This window comes from Petaurus breviceps, unplaced genomic scaffold (genome assembly GCF_028583685.1).
Source record: "Petaurus breviceps papuanus isolate PSGF00001 unplaced genomic scaffold, PetGlider_PUasm1.0 175, whole genome shotgun sequence".
Taxonomy (NCBI): Eukaryota; Metazoa; Chordata; class Mammalia; order Diprotodontia; family Petauridae; genus Petaurus; species Petaurus breviceps.
The window spans coordinates 35,206,768-35,232,007 of NW_027185764.1; the positions used below are offsets into that span (position 1 = coordinate 35,206,768).

General features: G+C 36.2%; 1 protein-coding gene across 3 annotated transcripts in view; it reads right to left on the reverse strand.

Annotated features, from left to right (window-relative positions):
- EDIL3 (EGF like repeats and discoidin domains 3) overlaps positions 1-25,240 on the reverse strand; it is a 629,193-nt gene that overhangs the window by 275,522 nt on the left and 328,431 nt on the right. For all 3 annotated transcript variants that reach the window (XM_069085066.1, XM_069085065.1, XM_069085067.1), the window contains one exon: positions 9,095-9,208. In XM_069085066.1, the coding sequence (XP_068941167.1) occupies positions 9,095-9,208 (114 nt within the window). The remainder of the gene's footprint in view (positions 1-9,094; positions 9,209-25,240) is intronic.

The following is a 25,240-nucleotide window of genomic DNA, read 5'->3' on the forward strand; positions in this document are numbered from 1 at the left end:
AGTTTTATAATGGGAGAAAACTCCCTACATTCTTTACATAAGTCTTTGCATCTGACTGGGTTTCTGGTCAGTATAACCTAGTTCCTAAGTTAAGTATTAAGGAAATCTGATCTCTAAGCAACAGGTCTGATTTCTCAGCCATGCAGGGCCAGATTCAAACAATGCAATCAAATTTTCCTGTGCAGTCAATAAACTATTATTAAGTGCTTACTACGTACCAGGCAATGTGCTATGAAAAGAAGGCAAAAGACAGTTCCTGCCCTCAAGAAGTTCATAATCTAATGGGGAGACAACAAATACGACAAGCCAAAAAATGTAAAGAAAAAGTACAAAAAAGTTATGAGATAAAAAGGAAATAATTAAATGAAGCATTGAACTAGGATGAAAAGAGAATAGGAAAGGCTTCCTGAAAAGATGGGATTTTAGTTAGGATGTTAAAAAAGCCAGGGCAGCCATTAGGTGAAGAGGAGGCAGAGCATTCCAGACCTGGGAGACAGTCAGAGAAAATGCTTGAAGCCATGAGGTGGAATGCACTGTTTGTGGAACACCAAATAGACCAGTGTCAAAGGTCTGAAGAGTATGCCACATGGTGTAAAGTATAGGAAAAATGGAAAAGTTGGAGGGCTTAGGTTACGGAGGGCTTTGAATGCCAAATGGAGGATTTTGCATTTGACCATTGAAGCCATGGGGAGCCACTGGAGTTTTTTGATTATGGGAAGAGGGAGGAGGACATGTTATATCTGTACTTTAGGAAAATCACTTTGGTAATTGGAAAAGGGAGAAATTTGCACCCGGCAGACTCACCAGCAGCTTATTGCAATTGTCCATGGATAAAATGATGTAGACCTGCACTAGAGTGGTGGCAATGTCAAAGGAGAGAAGGAGACATATTTAACATAAGAAGAGAGGAGAGGTAGATGTGAAATCATTGGCATACAGATCATAATTAAATGTCACTGGGTGCAGTGACATAGCATAGCAGGACAATAGGGCCAAGAACACAAGCCTGAGAAATATCTGTGGTTAGAGTGGGTGATCTGGATGAGAATTTAGCAAAAGGGATTGTAGCTGAGTGATCTGACATATGAGAGAAGCAGGAGGGAGTGGTGGCCTGAAAAACTGGAGAGAAGAAAGTATCAGGGAGGAGAGGGTGACCATCAATGTGATAAACTGCAGAGAGGTTAAGGAAAATGAGCATGAGAAAAGGCTATTGGATTATGCCTTTAAGAGATCCTTGGGATCTTTGGAGAGACCAATTTCAGTGCATTGATGAGGTTGGGATCTGGCTTATGAGGAGTTAAGAAGAGAGTGAGAGGAGAAAATATGGAGTCATCTGTTGTATAGATGACCTTTTCCAGAAGTTTAGCCACAAAGGGCGAAAGTTAACAGGAGGGAAAGATTAAATGAGATTTTTTTTTCTTTTTTTTTTTTTTGCAGCTGAGGGAAACATGGACATGTTCATAGGCAGTAGGGAAGGAATCAGTAGAGAGGGAGAGATTGAGAATAAATGATAGAATGAGGTTGACAGAGGGGGCAATCTGTTGGAGGAGATGGGATGGAATGGGATTGCTTAAACAAGTATAGGGATTAACCTTCCTAAAAAGTAGAGTCACTTCTTTGTGTGTGGCAGGAATGAAGGAATAGAAAGTGATAGTAGGCATCTGAGTGATATAAAGATGAAGAAGAGGGGAGAAAATGGAGTTCACAGAAAATGGCCACAATTTTTTTTAATAAACTATAAGGCAAAGACCTCAATTGAGAGAGTTTAAGAGGGTGAGACAAGTTTTAAGGAGGGAGAAAGGGTTTGGAAGAGCTACTTTGGAGAGTAAAATATTGAGTTGAAAAGGAAGGCACAGTCAAATTTCCTAGCAGTAGCAAGGGTCTTGTTGAGGTTGTGTAACATAAGTTAGTAGTGGACCCAGTCAGAACATTCATATGACTTTCTTCATCTTTGATCAGCAGCCTGTGTGTAGGACTGGAGTGAAGGACTTGACAGTGATACAAGGCTGATGCTTGGCAGGGTGCAATTGGTGAAATGATAAAAGTATCAGGGACTCAAGAGAAGAGGGCAGTGTAGAGTGGAACTGGCTTGACAAAGGTCAAGATTCAAGGGGAAAAGAAGAGACAGTAGACAGTGTAAAGGTGATGGCCTGGGAGAGAACTGAGGGGAAGTTCTAGAAAGAGTACTGGAGGGCAGTTTCAATTGCCTTTCATAATTTTATTATATGGCATATTGATGATCATAGAAATACAGACCTGAAACGATAAGGACACATGTAGGTCATCTACAGCAAAGCTTTCGCTTTTCAGATAGGAAATTGAGGCCCAAGGTGGTTAAAAGCAGCAACTATTAGAGGTGTGATTTGAAACTCTGACTCCAGAGACTTTGTTAGGAACATTCAGGGTGGACACAACATGAAACTTCCTTTGTCCTTCAGATTTTAATGTAATCATGTGTTTTAAAGGACAAGAGTTGTGACCTGAATGTCTTCTAGGAAGGTGTAGCATCTGCCTTGAGTTTGCCTTAGGACAACACAACAGATCAGCTGGGTTAACATTCTTGTTTAACATTCTCACTTCCAGCAATTTTTTCCCCTTAGTTTATGAAATGAAATTTTTTAAATTCTGAAGTGAGAAAGTATTACTAAATTTCCCATAAAGTTTGCCGTGTCTCTAAACTATGATATACTTTGAGTTCTCCTGATTTTCATTTTAGGATCATGTTAATCTATTAAAATATATGCATGTATGCATGCACATATATGTGGGTATAAATGTGTATGCACACATATATGTTTATATGTATAGGTGTGTTTATATACATATAAATGATAATCACTTTTAACTATCAATTTGTTTACCTTTCAGAAGATCATGCTTTAGAATCTCCAAACTTTTAATTTTACAGATGAGGAAGTTTAAGCCTAGAGAAATTAAATGAATTGCCCAATAACACATGGGCAGTAAGTGACAGAGACAAGATTTGAATCTAGGTCTTCAGACTTTAAATTCAGCACTCCTTTCACTCCACTGTGCTGTCTCCTTTTCAGTAGTGTCATGACCACATTGGAGCATTTGAAGGCATTGGCCCACTTGGGGATACCTGACCATCTATTAAAATCTGCAAAGTTCCCTTCCCTGCCATGTTTTGAGCAAAGGACATCAGATTATATTTAGTATTGTCCATTTCTGCCTCAACCTTTTTAGAATAGCTATACATAGGTTGTATCCCCTAACCCATTTCTCTCAAAGGTATTACCATCCTTCCAGTCTCCCAGTTTCATGACCTCAGGTTTATTCTGGTCTCCTCACTCTCTCTCATTCCAAACATGTAATCATTTGCCAAATCTTGCCCTTTCTGCTTTCATAACATCTTAGGCAGTTAACTCTTCTCTCTACTCAAACTCAATTTATTTCAATCTCTTATTACGTTCTGTCCAGATTATTGCAACAACATTTTAATTCGTCAAGTTAACAAGCATTTATTAAGTATCTTTTATGTGCCAGGCATGGTGCTAGATTCTGGAGATATGAAAAAAAGTAAACACACACACACATATACAAGCATGCACACACATGGAGCTCACAGTCTATTGGAGAAGACGTTGAAAAGACATCAAATAAATTGGAGAAAATTTCAGAGGGGAGGCACTAGAATAAAGGGGGGGTCAGGAAGAGCTCTCCCCATTCTAGTACATCTTACACACCTTCCAAAGGAAATTTCTTTAAGCTCAAATGTGATCATGTTGCTTCATCAATTTCAGTTTTTTTTTTTTGCTTTTTGGAGGGCAATTGGGGTTAAGTGACTTGCCCAAGGCCACACAACTAGTTTTTGTGTTAAGTGTCTGAGGCCGGATATGAATTCAGGTCCTCCTGACTCCAGGGCCGGTGCTCTATTCACTGCACCACCTAGTCGCCCCCTATTTAAGTGGTTTTGTATTACTTCTAGGATAAAATATAAACTCTGTTCATATTCCTTCACAACCTGCTCTCAACTAACTTCCCAGCTTCCCTGGATATTACCCCAGACTCCTACAGATGACTTACACTGTCATTCACCCAAACCAGCCTTCTTTCTGCTCCATCCCCTATTTTGGTGCTTTGCCCTCACCATCACACAAACCTAGAATGCATCCTCCTCTCCCAGGCCTCATAAAATCTCTCTTTTCCTCTAAGAAGTATCTAAAACATTGTTTTCTGCATGAAGCCTTTCTTGATACCCCCCAGCTGCTAGTTCCCTACCCCTCAAAACTGTTTGGTATTTAATTACTTTGTATATATTTGAATTTATTCACCACATATTTATGCTTTAGGTATTTTAAAATCTATTTGTTGTTTCACTCATTAGAATGTAAACGCTTCCTGAATGAGGATTGTTTTATTCTTTGAACTCGCATCCCCTGGGGCCTAGCATCCTGCCTGTCACATGTTTTTTAGTTCTTTTTGTGTTGAATTTTTGGGATGTTGTGGTGGGAGTGGGCAGGATGAAGCAGAAGGTATGTGTGTCATATTTCAGAGAGTTTCAGCACCCCACCCCCCACCCTGCACATGATGTCTAAGGATCTAATCACTAATGTGGCCACCCCTAGGCTATAACAACCAAGGAAAACTGATCCTGCTTGGTCTCTTGCTGATGTGCAATCCAGTCTGTTGGAGAAATAAGGAGAAAGGTAAGCAATTAATCTCTTCCTTCCATATTTTAAGGGAACTTTAATGATTTATGGGTCCCATTAGCAAAAAATTTCTGAAGAAACCTATCTCTTACTGAACATAGGCATAGACATAGCTAAGGTACAAGCCAATACCAAAGGGTAAACCAGTTTATCCTTAGGTTAACATTCCAACATATTGGAAACATTCTTATCATAGAAAGGCATTTCTATAATGATTACCTAGTTGGCCAAAAGCTTAAATGGAAACTTACGCATGCATTCACACATGCAGGTGTGCACACATGTATGTCGTCCATTTGTGGATATGTGCACATGTATGTATGTGTTCTCATGTATGTGTATATATGTGTGCGTGTATGTATACGTGTATTGTGTGTATGTGTGTGACTATGCCTATGCACATGCATATGTATATGTATGTGCATGTATGTATTTGTGTATATGCATATGCATGTGTATATGTATATGTATGCATACGCATATATGTATATGTATATATTCTTCCATGAGCAAACATAGTGAATGGGGAGGGGAAATAGTTCCATGATGAAAGTAGATGGGCAGGGTAGATGACTTGTTTTGTGTTTTTTTAAATCTACTTTTTTTTTAATTAGAGAATTTGCTCTTAGTTGTTAATAAAGACTTGCTCGACTGCAAAAACCCCATCATTTGCTAGTATGATTGCAAGATTCCATTCACCTTCCTTGTGAGAACTGCCCTTAGCTATGAGGGCCATCTTCATTTCTAAAAACAATGTTAGGAACAAGAATGAACTTAGTCCCATTCCTGGAAATTTAATCATGTCACATTTAAATACCCAGGAGGAAATGCAGGTTTGTAGTACATAGGTACCATGAGACACATAGACCAATATATAAAAGCAGTGCCACATTCTTTTAGATTAGCATACTAAAGGCCTCTCAATTTATCTTGCCATTACTTTTCATTATCACATCATGTTTTGTTAAATACACATGGCAAGGAGTCTTCTATTCCATTCATGCTGGATGTGCTCATTCTAGTTCATCATCATATTTTTCTTTCATGGTCTTTATGAAAATGCCTGGTTTAATAATTGGGCTCACATCATTGAAGAATACCAGGGGCCCTCTAAATAAAGACCTAAATTAGACCACTGAGTTTGGTTCATCATATAAAAGTTGTATTTTAATTAAAATAACAAAACAATAAAGCTTCAAAATCATTAAGTTAAATGTGGCCTTCCTAATGTTTTTATCTACAGAAGAGGATAGTGTATGTCAACCAGTTTGTCATTAATTCTTAATTGAATGAGCAACGTTCTTCTAAGTACATTTTAGTAAACAATTACCAGAATATTCTACATAAATTTTAAGCAATCAATGAAGTTACAAAATTTATGCTTAACCTAATTTAATTATTACTGATAAATATTTGACTAGGTGATTGAATTTTGTAGTGACTATTATTTTCATATAATTAACTATAATGGCATAATTAGAAAGCCTTATGACACAAATTCCAAATAACATTAGGGTTCTTTACAATGTACACTGATGAAGTGAATGAATTAGAGTAATGGGTCCACATCATTATTATTGAAATGCATTTGATAGGATTATTTAGATTGTTTAAATATAAAGGGGTTATCCTTAATTAGTATTGTAACTCAAAAACTAATGAATAGATTTAATAAAATGGAGCCAACAGGCAAATTTGATAGTAGTATAATTCATAGGAAGCAAAACAAAAAATAGACATTCACATAATTTCCCTTACAAGTACACGTAAAGCCTGGACTGTAGTGTTGTTCAAAGTGTGAAGGCAATGTTGCAAGAAAAAAATAGAAAAGATAGAGATGAGGAAGGAGTAAAGAAAACAAACACCTTCTCTGATTGATGGAGAACTAAAAAGGACAGCATATAAAATGATAAACAGTAATACAAAAGCTTGTCAATCCAACATTTCCAGTCATCATATAAGTCAATAGGGATAATACCTTGGATAATTTGATATGGTTGGAGAGTCTACCAATTATTAAGATATTGAAACAAAGAAGTGACATTTGAAATAAGTAACATGGTAACATATAACTTATGAACAAAAACAGAGGTTTGATTTGTTTCTCCAAGTTTATAACCACTGATGAATCTTTAATCCTTTTGAATCTAAAGATATATCCACTGGTCATCACAACTACTAAACAGTCATTTCAGAATTTGGTAGCTAAGTATTTCCAAAAATATGTGTATTTGTGAAAATGTGGACAAAATTTGTGTTTGACATTTTTTTTTTTGCTATTGCTCTCGCTATGCAAATTCAGACTGGGATAATCTGTTGGATTTGGAAGAACTAAGCCCATGTTCTGACTTTATGCTTTAAGTAATGGTGGCTAAGACATTTAACATCCCTATGCTTTGGTTTCCTCATCTGTAAAATGAGAAGGTTGAAATAGAATATGGTCACTAGATATGACATCTGAGGTCTTTTCCATCCTTAAACATCTAATGCTATGCAACTTTATTCTCTCTTTCCTTATCCTTATTTGAGGAAATATCCATGTAAAAGAAAAAAAGTTATTGTCAGCAACACAATGATCCAAGAAAACTCTGAAGGACTTATGGTGAAAAATGCTGTCCACCCCCAGAGAGAGAGCTGATGCAGTCCGAGTACAGATTGAAGCATAGTTTTTTTAAAAAACTTTATTTTTCTTGGATTTTTAATTTGGTCTATGTTTTCTTTTACATGATTAATATGGAAATTTGTTTTACAAAACTACAAATATATAATCTACATCAAATTGCTGGCCTTCTCAATGAGGGGAGTAACTAGGCAGGGAGAGAATTTGTGACTCAATTTTAAAAATGAGTGCTAAAATTGTTTTTACATGCAATCAAGGAAAAATAAAACACTAAATTAAAAAAGAAATAAATTAAAAATGGGAATATGCCATGTGTATATATGTATATAATTATTTATTAATAAATTATTGAAAATTTATATTAAATTTATATTAAACATATTTCCCTGAACGGCTATGTGTGTATGTGTGTGTATATACATACAAACATACATCCACCCCACACACACACACATACGTATAAAATGTAACAGCACAGACAGAATTCAAGAGCCCTCAAATCTGCTCTCTCTGAATTCTCTGTTCTTTTCATTTCTTTTGCCTTCACATTCTCCTTTCCTGCTCCTGTACCCCTGTAGCCTATATGTTCCTTTCATCTGTTTATATAACACTCCTGACACTGGCCTTACATTCATTTATTCATTCTTCTTCCCAGAGAGGGGGAAGAGGGAAAAACAGGGAGGGAGAGAGAGACAGAGACAGAGGGAGACAGAGACAGACAGACAAAAGAGAGAGAGACAGAGACTATTTATTCTCTAGTTTCAACTCACCGGGTATTTGCCATTTCCCTCCCACCATCCCTTAATATTTTAAAAATTTCATTATTTTAATAAACTTCAATACTAGGGGGACTAATTATACTTCAGAATTCAATAAAAACAATACCTTATCTATAGTTAGTCCTTTACAATTTATGGAGTGCTTGCATTTTATTTTTTAAAACATACTGTGGAATAGAACAGGCAAAATAGTAGATTTTAAGTTGGAAAAGACCTCAGAAGTCATTTAATCCTACATCTTCCTTTTAGAGAAGAGAGAAGTGAGACCCAGAGAAGCAAAGTAATTTGTTCAGTTTGCAAGGTGTCTAACCCAGGTTTTCTGCTGAAATCTAATGCACTTTACGTTAAACTATATTGGCTTTATAAATTGTTGTGCCCTCTTTTACAAAATAGTTAACTAAGTGTCATCGAGTCTATGCCACACACTCAAGGTTTCCTAGCTCAGTAAGGAGTCAAGGAAGACTGAGAACACTAGTCTTCTGAGTTCTTGTCAGTAGTCCTTTTACTATAACATAAACTCATAGATCTATATCTGGAAGAGACCATAGAGGTCATCTAGTTCAAATTCCCCATTTTATGACTTGGGAAACTAATATCCATAGAGGGTAAGCAACTTGACAATGACAATGTTCATTTTACTGTTATATCTCTTCATACTCCCTCTTGCTAAGTGTTGTGCATACTGGGGCTATCATTTTTTGAAGAAATGCTTCTAGGATTTTTCTTTCTTTTTTTCTATTTTGCAAACTAGAAAAGGGGGAGGTTAGAAGACAGGGTGAGAAAGAAAGCATTGTATGAGCTCATTAATTGAAATATAGCTGGAAAATACATATATTAGTAATGCAAACACTAATTTGAAATCGGTAATCATAGCACTGAATACTCTCGAGATGTAAATACAAACACCATCTTCATTAACTTTTTTTTCTTTTGTTATCTGTCAGTAGCCTAGAGAGCAATTGGCATGGTTTTTATAAAACATGGCATAGACATAACTAAAACAGTATATTCATGATACTTACTGTACTGGCAGTTTCTTCCCATAAATTCACCAGGGCACTCACAGGAATAGTTGGCGACAAGATCTGTACAGATCCCACCATTCTTGCAGGGCTCTGATTCACATTCATTTATATCTAACCCAAAAGAGAGAGAGAGAGTGGAAGAACTGAATCCTCAATGGGAAAAAGTGGATTACAGAAAAAAAGTCTATTTTAAGGACTATAAATTATACATTATATAAGTACCCATGTCATTGCTTGTTACTCTACACACACACACACACACACACACACACACACACACACACACACAGACACACACACGTACGCACGCAAGTAAACATTGCTATACTGTGTATTTTCTTTAAGGAACAAAGAATACGCAAAAGACAGTCAAACAAATATGATATTATCACTCATTTTGAATTAAGGTCAAGACAAATCAAATATTTCATAGGAAAGAGAGGGTCACAATACAATGGTTGGATTCCCAAAATAATCATGAATATTTTGGAAATGTTTAATGTACCTATAAAATTAAATAGAACAAATTAACCCTAATCATGAGATAAATTAATATTACTTCCAACATCTAGAAACTTACTCTGAAGCATCAACTGCCAACTAAGACTATCATTTCATCTTTATTCATTAAAATCCTAACTGACATAGTTGTTTGTTTCTTAATAGTTCTCCTTTGATGAATGAGCTGAGAAGCAAATTGGAGGCAAAAATGAAAACTAGTAATTTCCTAAGGATAATAAATGTAGAAGGGAATTAGGGTTACAAAGCTTCTAAAAATTAGGATGCATTTATTTGGGGAAACTTACTCTCTTACACAAATATAACAACAGCAGAAATATTAAGAGAAAATAATATCTCTCATCAACTTCAGACAGTATATAAAATATATGTAATTTATCTTTATAAAGGGCAGCTAGTTGGCACAATGGATAGAATTTCAGGCCTGGAGTTAGGAAGACTCATCTTCCTCGTTTCAAATCGGGACTCAGACACTTACTCTGTGTGATCCTGACAAGTCACTTCACCCTGTTTGCCTCAGTTTCCTCATCTATAAAATGAACTGGAGAAGGAAATGTCAAACTACTCCAGTATCTCTGTCAAGAAAACCCAAATGGGGTGATGAAGAGTCAGACATGACTGAACATGACTGAACAAGAAAAACTTATCTTTCACTGACAAACAGAAGCATAGTATCCTCAAATATCTATTGAGTGCTCTAAAAAATGTCTGATACCTAAAAAAAGAAAAAAGGGGGGAGAGTGGAGATGAGTATAAACTTATAGTTTGGCATAGGCAGACTGTTGTAGCAGAGCTAATTACCACCCAAATACTCTTGATGTCTTATAATAAAAAAATCATATTTGAATACATATTTTATATATGCTGGGGGAAAAACATGTTAGTTTACAAATGAATTTAGTGATATAGAAATTTCCTCCACTGACCTAATATCTATATTTAAAAACGACTTCTCACTCAACACTTGAGTAAGGAGAAAGTAGACAATGGTCTATTTCTCCCTCTCTCTCTCTCTCTCTCTCTCTCTCTGTCTTTGTCTCTATGTCTCTGTCTCTGTCCCTTCCCCCATTCCAACCAGATACTTCCCAAGGTAAGTTGCACTGATATTTTCTATCTTTCTAAGGCTAATATGTAAATAATGACTTCATCTTCTTTGGGTTAAGTGAGATGATTATGTTTAATCCAAAAGAATGGTTCTTCTAGTGTTTACTAGACATCATGAAACATTAAGGAGTAAAATGAGAAATTTATAATGTCCACAAAAGATTTAGGTAATAAAAGGATGTGGTAATATTAAAATGAATACACAGTCATCTTGACATTCTAGAACAACTCTGATATGCCTTTTGCTATATCATGTTTTTGTTTCATCTTCTCTTGCTCCTTTTTAAACAGGGATGCATCCCTCTTTTACCCCCCTCACTGGCCTATATATAGTTCATAGTTCATGTCGTTCATAGAACCCTAGAATTTGAACAAGAAGGAATTTATTTATTTTTTGAGAGGGGAAGGCAAGGCAATTGAGATTGAGTGACTTGCCCAAGGTCACACAGCTAGTAAGTGTGTCAAGTGTCTGAGATTGGATTTGACCTCAGGTCTTCCTGACTCCAGGGCTGGGGTTCTATTCACTGCACCACCTAGCAGTCCCTAGAAAGAACTTTAGAAATCATCTAGTCCTGGGGTGGCTAAGTGGTACAGTGAATAGAGCACCGGCTCTGGAGTCAGAAGGACGTGAATTCAAATCCAGTCTCAGACACTTAACATAAAAACTAGCCTTGTAACCTTGGGCAAGTCACTTTACCCCAATTGCCCTACTTTCCCCCCTCCAAAAAAAGCAAAAAAAAATCATTTAATCCAATCTTCTCATTTTCTAAATGAGGAAGCTGAGGCTTAGTAAGGTAAAGTAATGACCCAAATTAGATAGGTAGCAATGAGCAATGAAAATTCATTCAACAACTATTTCATGAAGAGCCTCATAAATAAGACAAGGTCCACATATCTCTTGTCTAGGCACACTGTGATCATGAAAATCTCCCTCTTAAATAACACGACTGCCATCTGGGAAATATGATAATACATGAGGCAAATTCTTCCCACCTCTTGAAAGCCCTGATAATTACCAGGTTTTTCTTTTTTTTTTTATCTTGAGATGAAATTTATCTTCCCACCAAATGCTCCCAGTTCTTCCTCCCTGGGGCCAAGTAGAACAAAGTCAGAGAAGCCCTTTAGTTCAGTGGGTAGAAGATTGGTCCCAGCTATTAAGAGTAGGTTCAAATGCTGTTTCAGACCTTTCTTACCTAGGTGACCCATGGACAAGCCACTTCTCCTCTTCCTTAGTTTCTTTCTTTTTTTTAAGCAATAGGGGTTAGGTAACTTGCTCAAGGTTACATGGCCAGTTATTTCTGGGTGTGGTGCTAAGTATCTGAGCCTGGATTTGAACCCAGGTCATCCCAACACTGGAGCCGATGCTCTTACTCGCTGAGCCACCTGGCCGCCCCTAAGCATTTGGGGTTAAGTAACTTGCTCAAGGTTACACAGCCAGGCGTTTCTGGGTTGGTGATAAGTGTCTGAGCCCAGATTCGATCCCCAGATCATCCCGATACTGGAGCCTACACTCTCACTTACTGTGCTACCTGGCCGCCCCTTTTCCTTAGTTTCTTTATAAGTCTAGCTCATGATAAAAATTCGAATATTTGAAGAGTGATTTGGCACTTTCTCCTTTTGTACAAGCTAGATATGTTTACTTCCTTTAATAGATGCTTATATGCCTTCATTTCAGTTTCTTCAGTCCTAATTTAAAGGCAGATATGGAGATACAAATTCTGAAGGTTTATAGGCTCACGGAATACATCATCAAAGCCAACAAATATTTGAGGGCTTATGTGAAAACTGCCATGATAAGCATTTGGGCTGCAGAGAGGCATAAAATGCAACACAATCTCAAAGGGTTTTCAATTTAGTTTTGGAAGAGATGAGACATGAATTGATCCTCATAAAAATAATAGACCTTGTACTGGTGAAAAAGAAGGGGGGGAAATTCCAGGCCAAACAAAAAAAAAGACTATATGAGTAAGGTTTTGAAGGTGCAAATATGAATGGCATACTGAAGGAATAATGAAGAAGAGGAATAGTGGGACGTGTAAAGGATAGAGACAGCTAGGTGTCACAATGTAGTGGAATATAGATTCAAGAAGACCTGAGTTTGAATTCTGCCTTGGTAATTTACTAGTTGTATAAATCTAGGAAAATCATTTATTCTCTATGTGCTTCAGTTTTCTCATCTGTAAAATGGGATACAGTGATAACATGTATTTCAAAGGGATGTTATAAGGAACAAATGAAATAAGGTATATAAAGCACTCTGCAAAACTCAAAGAGTTATGTAAACATCAGTTATGATTCTACATGCTAATGTGCTCTGTGACAGGGATAGATTGTAATTTCAAAATTAAATATTCCCTTTCCTTTCAAGTTTCAAGTTAGAGGCTTAGTTATAGAATAGAGAGGAAAAAGGAAGAGGGATAAATATTAGACTGAATAAGAAATCCGTTCCCTCTCTCATTCCAACTCATAGGTAAACAGTGTTCTGATTCTGTAATTTAACTCCTGTTCCATCCTGCAATGACAAAGAATGTTTCCTTTTTATCTAAAATATTCTGTAAACATTAAACCCAGCTTTTAGATATGAAACTGATTAGATTTCTTAAGGACTTGGATAATCTTCTGCTAGCAGTCATCACAGATATTTTTTTAATATTCTTAATTTTTTTTTGTTTGAAAGGGGGAAGGGAGGGCAATTTGGGTTAAGTGACTTGCCCAAGGTCACATGGCTAGAAAGCATTAAGTGTCTAAGGTCACATTTGGACTCAGGTCCTCCTGACTCCAGGGCCAGTGGCTCAATGAGCCATCTAGCTGCCCCTCATCATAGATATTTTTAATCAGAAGGAGAGTACAGTGGGTAATATTAGATGGAAATAACATTTGTTCATTTTCTTCTTAAAATGAAGAGGATAATATATAACAGGAAAACGCACTAACAAATATGGTGTACAGTTAATTCTATTCCATTAACATGACCATTAATCAGCCACTTAACCTCCCTTTTATCCTCATTTGTAAAACAATAACTGTATCCTATCCTGTTGTTTAATGTGCCCAATCTGACAAATTCACAATTCCCACTATGGTCACACAGAATTAGACAGCCAGACATGAGGAAAATTGAGTCAAACTTATCAAATGCATCGAGATTCTCAGATAGAAACATGTATTGTTTCAGATTCCAGATGAAATTTATAGTGAACAAAAGTGAAGCCAGGTTTTGGTCCCTTTGAATGTTTACAGTACAAGGTGGCTTTCACAGTCATCAATGAGATAACAATCAAGCGACATTTGATGGAGTATTAATGATTTGCAGGGACTGTTGTTTTTTGCTTCATTAAATCTTTCAATTCTTTACACAATAAACACTATTAAAAGAACATTTGAAGCAACTCTAATCATTGAGATAAATCAACCTTTAAACCTCACAGTTATTTATTCAGCAGGTCAGAGCTACTACTAACACCAAAGCAAATTATAATTAAGGGTATCAGATTCGAAAGAGCAATTATCACCTTTGTTAGTGGGTAAACTCCAATCTGGCTTGCCAAGGGTGAAAAAAGTTTACTGCCATTCTCAGTTCAGATGTTACAGTTTTTATTCCTTTACATTTGCACTTATCAGAAGCTCTTTTATTTTTTTTTAAGTAGAGCACTGTCTAATTTCAAGGAAATATAACCATTTTATTGTTTACCTTTGTGATGTCTGTATTAAAAACCATACCACTTTGTTCAATATTTGAACCAAGCTTGAGGGCATATATCATTCTCCAAAACCTTGCAATTATTTTGAAATAGGTCCATAAGCAATCATTTCTGTATGTGGTACTTATGGAAAAATGCAAAGCTGGAGAAAGATATGTAAATTAGAGAGAAAGATTTGTACAGTGGTCTAAAGCAACAATATTTTACATGTGGGGAGGCTATTTGTACTATAATTAATACTGCTAGCAATCCAAATAGAACTTGATTTCAATTTGTACAAATCATGTTTAATTAAGGCCTGGATGCTAATACTCATGGGAAAAATGATATGTAATAAAAAGAAAATAAAGCATCTTTGTGTTACATCACATATTCTTTTCAAAATTTATCTATTTCTAGTTTTTAACATTCAATTCCATAAGTATATCACATATTCTTATATTTGATGTAGATTCACATATGAATGTGCTAGAATATAGCAGAAGCCTCTCCATGTCTCCAGAATGTGCTGTAATTAACTGGATTACCCCCCAATTTTAAGGGACCAAATTGCCTTAGGACCCTGCAGTGCCATACTGGACCACATTATGGTTTATCCATCCTAGGATTTTTTCCTCTTCCCTGATGCCTGGCAGGTCCTGTTGATTCCACCGCCATGATTTCTCTTATATCTGTCCCCAGTTTTCCTTATCCTCTGTAGCTCAGTTCAGGTGCTCATCACTGTCAACATGTACTACTACAGCAGTCTCTTGAATGACATTCCTCTAGTCTTTCCCTCTCTCATTCATAGAACTGCCAAAGTAATCTTTCTAAACTACTGCTCTGATCTCATCACTTCTCTCCTAAATTTTTCATTGCCTACTGAATAAAGTATAAATTAATGGTGCAGGCATTCAAGGCCTCTCTGGCCTAAACTTATTGTGCCATCCTTATTTCACACTATTATACTGAATATTCTCTACAGCTTGACTAATTTGGAATACTCCTATACAGCAATACTAAACATTGATTCTCCATTGTTAGGTCTTTGCTTATACTAGCTTGCCATTACAATCCTTTACCCCAACCCCTATCTTTACCCACTGAAATTAACTGTTCCTATAACCTCTTGGGTAAACTGTGGCTTTATGTAGTGGAAGAAATACTGGGTCTGGATATAGGTTTGAACCTCATCACAGTAAGATACTATTTGTGCAATTATGGGTCCATCACCTCACCTCTCACAGCCTCAGTTTTATTTTTTAGAGGCAGCTAGTAGCACAAAGTACAGAAGACTGGCCTAGAGACAGGAATATCTGTGTTTAAATCCAGCCTCAAACACTTACTAGCTACGTGACCCTGGACAAGTCACTTAACTATGTTTGCTTCAGTTTCCTCAACTGTAAAAGGGGGATAATAAGAACATCTACCTGACAGGGTTGTTGTAAGGATCAGATCAGATTATATTTGCACTAAGTCCTTAGCACAGTTTTCTGGCATGTAGCAGGTACTATATGATTGCTTCCCTCATTTCAAGCTATAAAGTAGGAATGATATTATTTTGACCATCTACCTCACATAGTCATTATGTTGAATAGGCTTTATAAATGCTGAAGTTATATGTTTATGAATGATTATTACCCCAATTCTACTCCCTAGAAATGATCGTTTCCTTCTCAATTTACTCATGGCATCTTGTTTGAATCTCTCACTAGCCTTTCTTAAGCTATTCCATGAGTTACAATCATTTGGTGTATGTGTTCAAACTTCTCTCCTTTAAGTGCAGGGACTCTTAGCTCATGATCACCATTCTATACTTTCACATCATCACTCTAACTATTTTCCCATCTTCTCCATTTAAAGATTGGTGCCAGACAGTTATTTATTTTGGTCAAATATTTCTCAATTTTATCCCCTAATTCCTTTAAAACTACTGAGGTAGGTGCTCTCTGTTCCCATGGATATGACTATACTTATTTGTACTTATCTGAGGTAAACATCTTATTAACTATTTGATAGGATAATAAATTAGAGTTTCAGCTGTAATCTCGCAGGTCATATATTCCAATATCTTTATTTTACAGAAGAGGAAACTGAGGTTCCAGAGAAGTTAATCAACTGGTACAATATTATACACAATGTGTAGGTTACAAATAAGCAGTATTAATCTTATATCTCTACCATGACCATTCCAGGAGATAATTGGTAAGTGAGTGTGATTCTTTCCAATATACACCTTGATAAAGACCAAGGCAAAAATTCCATTTTATTCATGAACTGTACATATCCTTTCTATCTCCAATCCTGCACTTGGCCCCCGAATCATCAAGGTCTAGTTCTCTCGTTGGTTTCTTCCCTTTTATGTATTTCAAGTGATTATCAAAGTATTCTTTGTCTCTACAAAGTCATACTTTGTGAATTTCCCTTTTCTCACTTGGGCTCCCCATTTTTTATAGATTTTTTTTCCTACAGTAACTTTTTGACTAAAAATTAGCCACAAAGGTGTTTTTTAATCACTTGATGTTTCTGATCTTGAGTCCCCATTTGGCTTGAGCTTCGAAGAAGATATGAAAATATCTCCAGGGGCTTTGTGGATTATTCCTTTTTAAAACTCTACCTTTGAATTTTTCCTACGTCCTATATTTTGTCAGTTTCTCTTTCTAAAACTAAGTCAAGACATGAAGGATTTCTTTTTTTCCATTTTATCTCTCCAACTGGGATGTTGAATTGATGTTGAAACCATGCCTCAACTAAACTTGGTTCGTGAATAAACTTTAAAGTTCAACTCAAATGCCTTTTCCTTCAGGAATCTTTCCCTGATCCTCATCTCTTCTATTGACATTGACATTTTCCCACCAGACCTCATGCAGCTCCCTTCATATGAATTGCACACTTATGTAAGATTATTTATTATAACTATCTATGCATGTATCACATCCCCATGCTGGAATATAACTTCCACTAAGTCAGAGTTCATGTCTTTGAACCCATGCACCTTCCCTCCCTATCACACAAGTTCTGGACACACTAGACACTTAACAAATATTTGTTAATAATGATATGAATAACTTGTTGTAAGTAATGACCAAATGTCGTATTCCCATTATCATCTATGGCACGTAAACCTTGTGGGAATAGTATAATGATTAATAGTCCATTTAAATTATCCACTCCAAGAATAGGAACACTTAGACTCCCCACAGGGGAGTAAGATCTATATCTGGCCACTGGATCTAGATGACTCTGGAAGAGAAAGTGAGGCTGGTAACTTTGCACAGCCCTTCCACACCCAAATCTAATTCAATTGCAAGTCATGTCATAATCTTTCTCATGTCATGATACTCTTTGAGAATGAAGGATAAACCACAAGTCTACAATCAGGGTCCTTACTTGCAGCTTGCCAACTTGATTACCAATTACTCTCTAACTCCTATGGTTCCTATAGATATAGACATTACCATTTAGAAAGGAACCACTCCCCAAAGATGATTCCATGTTATTTGTGAATAATTAATTTTCCATCCTCTAGATTTAGTACACTGTATTCTGTTTGTATTCCAACTGTACTCTGGGCTGGTTGGCACAGTTAGAACATAGTGGCAATAAGCCCAAGGTTGGGAATATCTGTGCCCTCTCTAAATTATTTACTAAGCAAGGTCCTTGTAGACTACTGTATGTGATCAGGGATGTCATAGGGCCCAAATGAGAATGGATGTAAAGTACATTGCAAAGCTTAAAATGCTACATAGATGCCAATTATTATAATTAGCCTACAGTCAACAGACCTACAATTTAGTGATTTTATTCCATGAGGCTTTTATTGAACTCCTGTTGAAATTGAGCTAAGTTTATAGAACAATACAGGAGTGTGCTTGTAAATATTTAACAATTGGGCTCTCCAGAAAAAAATAAATATATGCACATATATTTTTAAGTTTAATCCACATTATTAACATTTTCTTAAGTCTAGTTAATAAACATGATATTAAATCAATCTTTAATTTGTTGTAATAATTGTTTTTTGAAGTATAAATTTTTCATTCTGCAAATTTAGCAACTATCTCTTGCAAGCTGGTTAAAACTGGTTCTAGCAAATCACTGTATGATTAAAAATGAAAGATTAGACATGAAAATTTCTTGTTGAAAACTCTCACAAGTATTTAAGAAAATAAACTCAAAGTGTATTTCCTACTAAATCTGTAATATGGTTATTATAAAAGGTCTGGTGTACTACATACAGTGTCTAGCATATTTTTGCATACAATAGGGAACTCAATAAATGCATAATAACTTAATAAATTGAGTTAGGCATAATTGGGTGCAAACTCTGTTTCACGCACTTACTGAGTAATCCTGGGGGTGACATTTTATTACTATGGATTTGGATTTAGAAGACCTGGGTTTAAATCCTGGTCTTGCCACTTACTACTTATGTTACCTTGAGAAGGTCATTTTATTTTCTTCATTTGTTAAATGAGCAAGTTAAATTAAATGACCCCCAAGGGCCATTCCACCTCTATTTCTATGAGCTTCTGAGACTATGTGATCATTCTAGATGACACTACACAATCTGTAGTCCCTTCCTACACAATCTGTGACACAGTCATATTCTTCCAGTTTAATTCAATTCAATTAAACAATAATATTCATTGCCTACTTAGCACCTAACATCAACTAGGGTCTAGGAATTCAGACAAAAAACTAAGGGTTCCTACTCTCAAGGAGCTTACATCTCACCAGGGGAAATTTTACTGATAAGGAAGAATCCAGAACCAGTAGTAGTTTAGGGAGCTGGGCTCTTTGTTACTGAGTAATTAGCACTGGGAAAAAAACTAAAACAGAACTTCATAGTCAGATTCAATTATGTGGAATGGAGGTATAACTCTCACCCAACCTAGAAGAAACTTTTGGGGCAAGGATGATAAATTGTTTCTCAAATCCACTGGAATATTTTATTAGTTTTTAGAAGCCACTAACTAGAAGAATTAATTATTCATTTCTCTTAATCTATATTGTATTTGGTAATGTGTATACATATCTTTATCTTTCCTCTTAGATTACAAATTAGTGCAAAGACTATTCAAAAAAAAAATATTTACTTGACCTTGAGCCTAGGACCTATAAAATGCTGTCTAAATAAATACTAAAATAAATATGTCCACATTTCTGTGTGTATACACATGAACAAATATGGTCATGTGAATATGTGTGTATGTGTGTATGTGTGTGTGTGTGTATATATATATATATGTATATACATATATATATATAAGACAGTGGGTAGAGAGCTGGCATTGTGGTGAGAAAACAGAATGACTGTTTCAAGTCATGTCTTTAGACCTCTCAGATCAATATTCTAAGTCTATTAAATTGCAGAAAAATTAGCAACCTATGCTGGTTAAGAGAGTTTCACGCTTAAAATTTCCATATGAATGCATGTGTGTATTTGTATGTCTATATATGTATATATATATATATATTATTGTGCACACATGCACACATTCACACATCTATATGTATGTATGTATGAACAAGTGTATATGCACATAGTCATTGTACTATGGGCATAATATATGATAAGTGGCAGGGTTATATTGATATCAACTTTATTTCCACAAAGTAAAATAATTTGCAACTTGATAAACAAGGTCCTTTTTTTATAAAAGTGACTTTAATAGTGGTATAGATCTCTCTTTATCTTTCCTACAGTGCCTCTATCTCATAATTATCCAATACTTCTTTATCTCTCTTTACTTTATCTTCAGGAATCTCATTAGCTACTGTGGTTTCCATTTTTATCTCTATTTAATGTTCCACAAATCTATAAATCCAGACTTTACCTCTTTCTTTTAACTCTAGTGTCTCTATCCAAGGAACTGTCAAACAATTTAACCCAAGTGTTCCATTGACATCTCAAACTCAACATCTCCAAATCATAATTCACTATTTTTCCCCAAAGGACCCTACCACTCTTCCTTACCTAACTATTACTGTCAAAGTTGAATCATACACTTTTTATTTTTTCATTTCTTTTTTTGAATAATATTTTATTGATATTTTCTGATTTTTTAAAAAATCACCATAGCATTCCATGCATCTTCCTACCCCTAGCCCCATGTCCTTGCACCGTCTCATGACATACGTATTTTTTTAGAGAAAATAAAAAGTCAGAAATAGTAATTGTTGCATTGAAAGAACCTGAAAACATGTGCAATGTGTAACACCTGTGTACCTCCCACATCCACAAAGGAATAGGCTGCCATGTCTTCTCAGATCTCTTCCTTTGAATCCCACTTTATCCCTTTAATTTTGTTACATTTACTTTTGATATTTTTTGGTGTGTCTTTTCCATTTATGTTTTTTTGTAGTTATTGTGCACGTTGTTTTCTTGGTTCTGCTTATTCCATACTACATGTAACATTTTCCATGGTTTTCTGAATTACTCATAGACATTTATTACACTATAATAGCACTCCATTACATTCATGTACCACTATGTGTTGTTTAACCTCTCCCCAATTGATGGACATCTACTTTGTTTTTAATTTTTAGCTATCACAAAAGGTGCTGCTATAAATGTTTTGGAATATATGGAGAATTTTTCTTATCAATGACTTCCTTGGCATATAAATCCAGTAATGGAATCTCTGCTTCAAAGTATATGAACATTTTAGTAATTTCATTTGCCTAATTCCAAATTTATTGAAAGATCTTCCCCTCCATTAAAAGGCCTATGTGACCTGTTTTGGGCTCTGGCTCAGCTCTCAGCTGAGTCACATGGAGCCTGAATCATATGGAATTTGAGTCACATGGAGCCTGGGGTCACATGAAGCTCAGTGTGGGAGGAGGTTTCTCAAGAGAACAGAGAGAAGCAGCTTGAGTGGGCAGAGGGAGGAATTTTGGCTGGGGAAACTTGCTTGTGGGGAGGCCTAACAGAAAAATGGTTTAAGATATTGGTGCTCTCTGGATAAGTGATAAGTACCTTGTTAAATCTTACCTCCTGGAATTTTAATGATGTCCCACATAAATAGTTTGGTTTTGCCTTTGAGGAAGAGAGTTTATTATATTTTGTGAATCTACACTGTATATACACATGCATATTCATAGTGGCTATGGGTATAGCATTGGCATTATAAAACTTTGAGTAGCAATATAACTACTATAAAAAAGCTAGGTGGTACTGTGGACAGAAATCAGGCCAGCAATCAGGAATACCTCAATTCAGATCGGGTCTTAGATGCTTCTTAGTTGTGTGACCCAGGGTAGGTCACTTAATCTTGTTTGCTTCAGTTTCATTATTTGTAAAATGAACTAGAGAAGGAAATGGCAAACTCCTCCAGTATCTTTGCCAAGAAAATTCCAAATGGGGTCATGAAAAGTCAAACCTAACTGAAATGATTGAACAACAACTACACCCAAATAATGCCAAAATATAAAGAAAGTCCCATATATGCAACTTTATTTAGAGCATCACTTTTTTCAATAGCAAGAAATTGGGGAAGGGAGGCCACAATTGTGGAAATGACTGAACAAGCTATGACTTTTAGATCTAATAGAATATAGCTGTACTCTAAAAAACATTAACAAAGAATTCAGACTTTGGACAACTTTTAACTTCTGAAACAGAGTAAAGTGAGCAGAATATATATACAATAACAACAATAAAAGTAAAGAAAAGAACTTCATAATTCTGATTAATATAACATCTAATTGTGATTTTAATGACCTGATGAAAAGTCATTTCTGTTGCCTCTGAGCGGAGAGGTATTGAACTATAGGGCAGAATGAAACAAAGATTTTCAGATATGGCCAGTGTGCTGGTGTGTTTTATTGGATGAGAACTACTATAAAAGGAAGAGTTCTCTTGTGAAATAGAGGAAGTCACTTGAATGTGGCAGTGGTGTCAAAAAAATGGTAGCATGAATACAGTAACATTTTAAATAGATTCTGTAAATCTCCTTGCTTTGTCACACAAAGATAATTTGAAAACATAATAGTATCTTCTACTAATTTTTTTTTCTTCTCTTAGGAAATCACTCACTGTGCTTAAAAGGAAGCAAAAATTGTTGATGACTTTCAACTCTGTAATTTGAGTTTGAAGCAGGTAAAACTTATGCAAAGTGCAAAAAATGGCAGCACATTCTTATAAAGGCTTATTCCAAGGTATAATGTTTGACATTTGAGTATATCCTACATGACTGTCACTATGACCTTTGATGACATCCAGAGTACCTATTCACATGAAAATTTTTTCTGGGGGAGCAAAATGTAATCTCCCTTCAGTAGAATTTAAATCTTTGAAATGTATTTAGTAATTGCAAGTCCAAACCAATATATGATGGTTTATTCAGAAGAGCCAGTATTCAACAGTCTTGCATAAATAGGTACTAAATAATAGTCATATGAATTGAACAGACTTTTTCTAAGTGACCATCACTTTGAAAGGTAATATGCTAGACATCAGTGAAAAAAAGTCTCTCTTAAGGAATTTTTCATCTATAAACACTTGCTATCTCTTCTGCTTCTGAAACTTATTGGCTGTATGATTCGGTGTAATGAGAATGGGAGTTTGAAGAGCTTCCCTGCCTCTTAATATACCTAGGGAAGAGTTTGAAGATCTACCCTGATTTAAAAGTAAACTCTGCCCCCTAATAGGCTGAATGTAATCACATGGAGTCTGTGATGGAGGAAACTTGCTGAAGGGTGCAGCAGAGCCCACAGGAAGCTTCCCTCCTGTTAAGATAAACTCTAACCCCTAAAGTCGCATGGAACCTGTGGTGGGACGAGTTTGCTGAAGGGAAGCAGAGCCCACAGGAAGCTGGTAGTTAGAACTAGCCAGACAGTGGTGGAGAGAAGACGCTCAGGCAAGGAGATAGAGAGGTTTGTGAGTAAATATTGATCTTGTACTGGTTTGTGGGAAGGCTAAAGAATGCTGTGGTTGTCAGTGTTATTGTGGCTTCTGAATATCTTTGGTACTATGATGGATTCGGCTTATGGTTTTGGGATTGGGTTTTCTGGTGTCTAAATAAATGCTTCAGTTCTATACTCAATCTGGAGAGATTGGTATATTTTGCCATCAAAGGTTATGTGATACTTTTGGTCACGGTCTTTATCGTGATCATGGGTGCTGTAAATATTGCATTGGTGCTACATTTGGATAAGCCATTTGAACTCATTGAGCCTAAATTTCCTTATGCACAAAATTGTTCTGAGACTAAAATGAGGGTAGGGATCAAGTTTTGCTTTTTAAATTCTTAATACTTAACAAGCACCTAGAACATAGTAAGTGTTTAAAAACTGTTGTCAGATGTTTGGTTGTGGTTGGTCATCAGCTGCTGTGATTGTTGGTGATGCTGCATGTGAGATTTCAGTGGACTTAGCATAAGGTTCAAGTGGTAATTTAAATAATGCAGTAACTAGGTGGCACATATCTGTGATTTCACTGGTATTGGGGAGCTACCAGTAAAGAACTTCCTTTGCCAATATCAGCTAGTCAGTCATCAACATTTATTTTCTACTTGGGGCAGCTAGGAGATGCAATGGATAGAGCAACAGACTTGAAGTCAGGAAGACTCATCTTCCTGAGTTCAAACCTGGCCTCTGATACGTATTAGCTAGGTAACCCTGAACTAGTCCCTTAACCCTATTTGCCTCAGTGCCCTCATCTGTAAAATGGGCTGGAGAAGGAAATGGCAAAACACTTCAGTATCATTTCCAGGAAAACACCCAATGGTGTCACAAAGTGTCAGATATGACTGAACTTGACTGAATAACACCACCATATCTTTATGCCAAGCACTGTGCTAAGCATTTAGGAAAGCAGAAGAGGCAAAAGATAATCTCTGCCCTCAAGAAACCAATAATCTAATGGGGGGAGAAAACAAGCAACAAATATACACAATAGGTATATTAGGCATGAAAGAAGTTATGAATAACCTAATTAAAGATTATAAAGGAAATAATAAAATGAGGTAAGGAATTAACAGAGATTAAGAAAGGTTTCCTTGGGGTGACTAGGTGGTGCAATGAATAGAGCACTGTCCCTGGAGTCAGGAGAACCTGAGTTCAAATCTGGCATCAGACACTTAATACGTACTACATATGTGACCTTGGGCAAGTCACTTAACTCCAACTGCCATGCCTTCCCCCTGTAAAACACAAAAACAAAGAAACCCCCCCAAAACAAACAAAAAACCCCCCAAAATAACAAAAGCAAAACCAAAGGCTTCCTGCAGAAGTTGGAGTTTTATGTAAGATTTAAAGGAAGTTGGGGAACCCAGGAAGCAGAGATGAGGAGGCAGCACCTTTTAGGTGTGGGGTACAGCCAGAGAAAATGCCTAGAGTCCAGATGGAGAGTCTTATTTGTTGAAGAGCAGAGGTCAATGCCATTAGACTGATGAGCATATGTCAGTAAGTAAGATGTAAGAAAACTGGGAAAGTAAGAGGGGGCTAGGTTATGGGGGATTGCAAAGATCAAATAAAGTATTTTCTATTAGGTCCTAGAGGCAAAAGGAAATCACTAGAGTTTATGGAGGGTTGAGGTGACACAATCATACCTGTGCTTTAGGAAAACCACTTTGGTCATTGAATGGGGGATGGATTGGAATTAGGAGACTTTAGATAGTCAGACCTCATCATACTATTGCAATAGTTCAGGCATGACTTGATAAGGATATGTACCACAGTAGTGACAGTGTCTGAGGAGAGAAGGAGGCATTTTTAAGAGAAGTTACAAAGATGAAATTGACAGGCCTTGGCAATAGATTGGATAGGGTGTGGGGGGGAGAGAGGGAGAGAGAGAGAGAGGGAGAGAGAGAGAGAGAGAGAGAGAGAGAGAGAG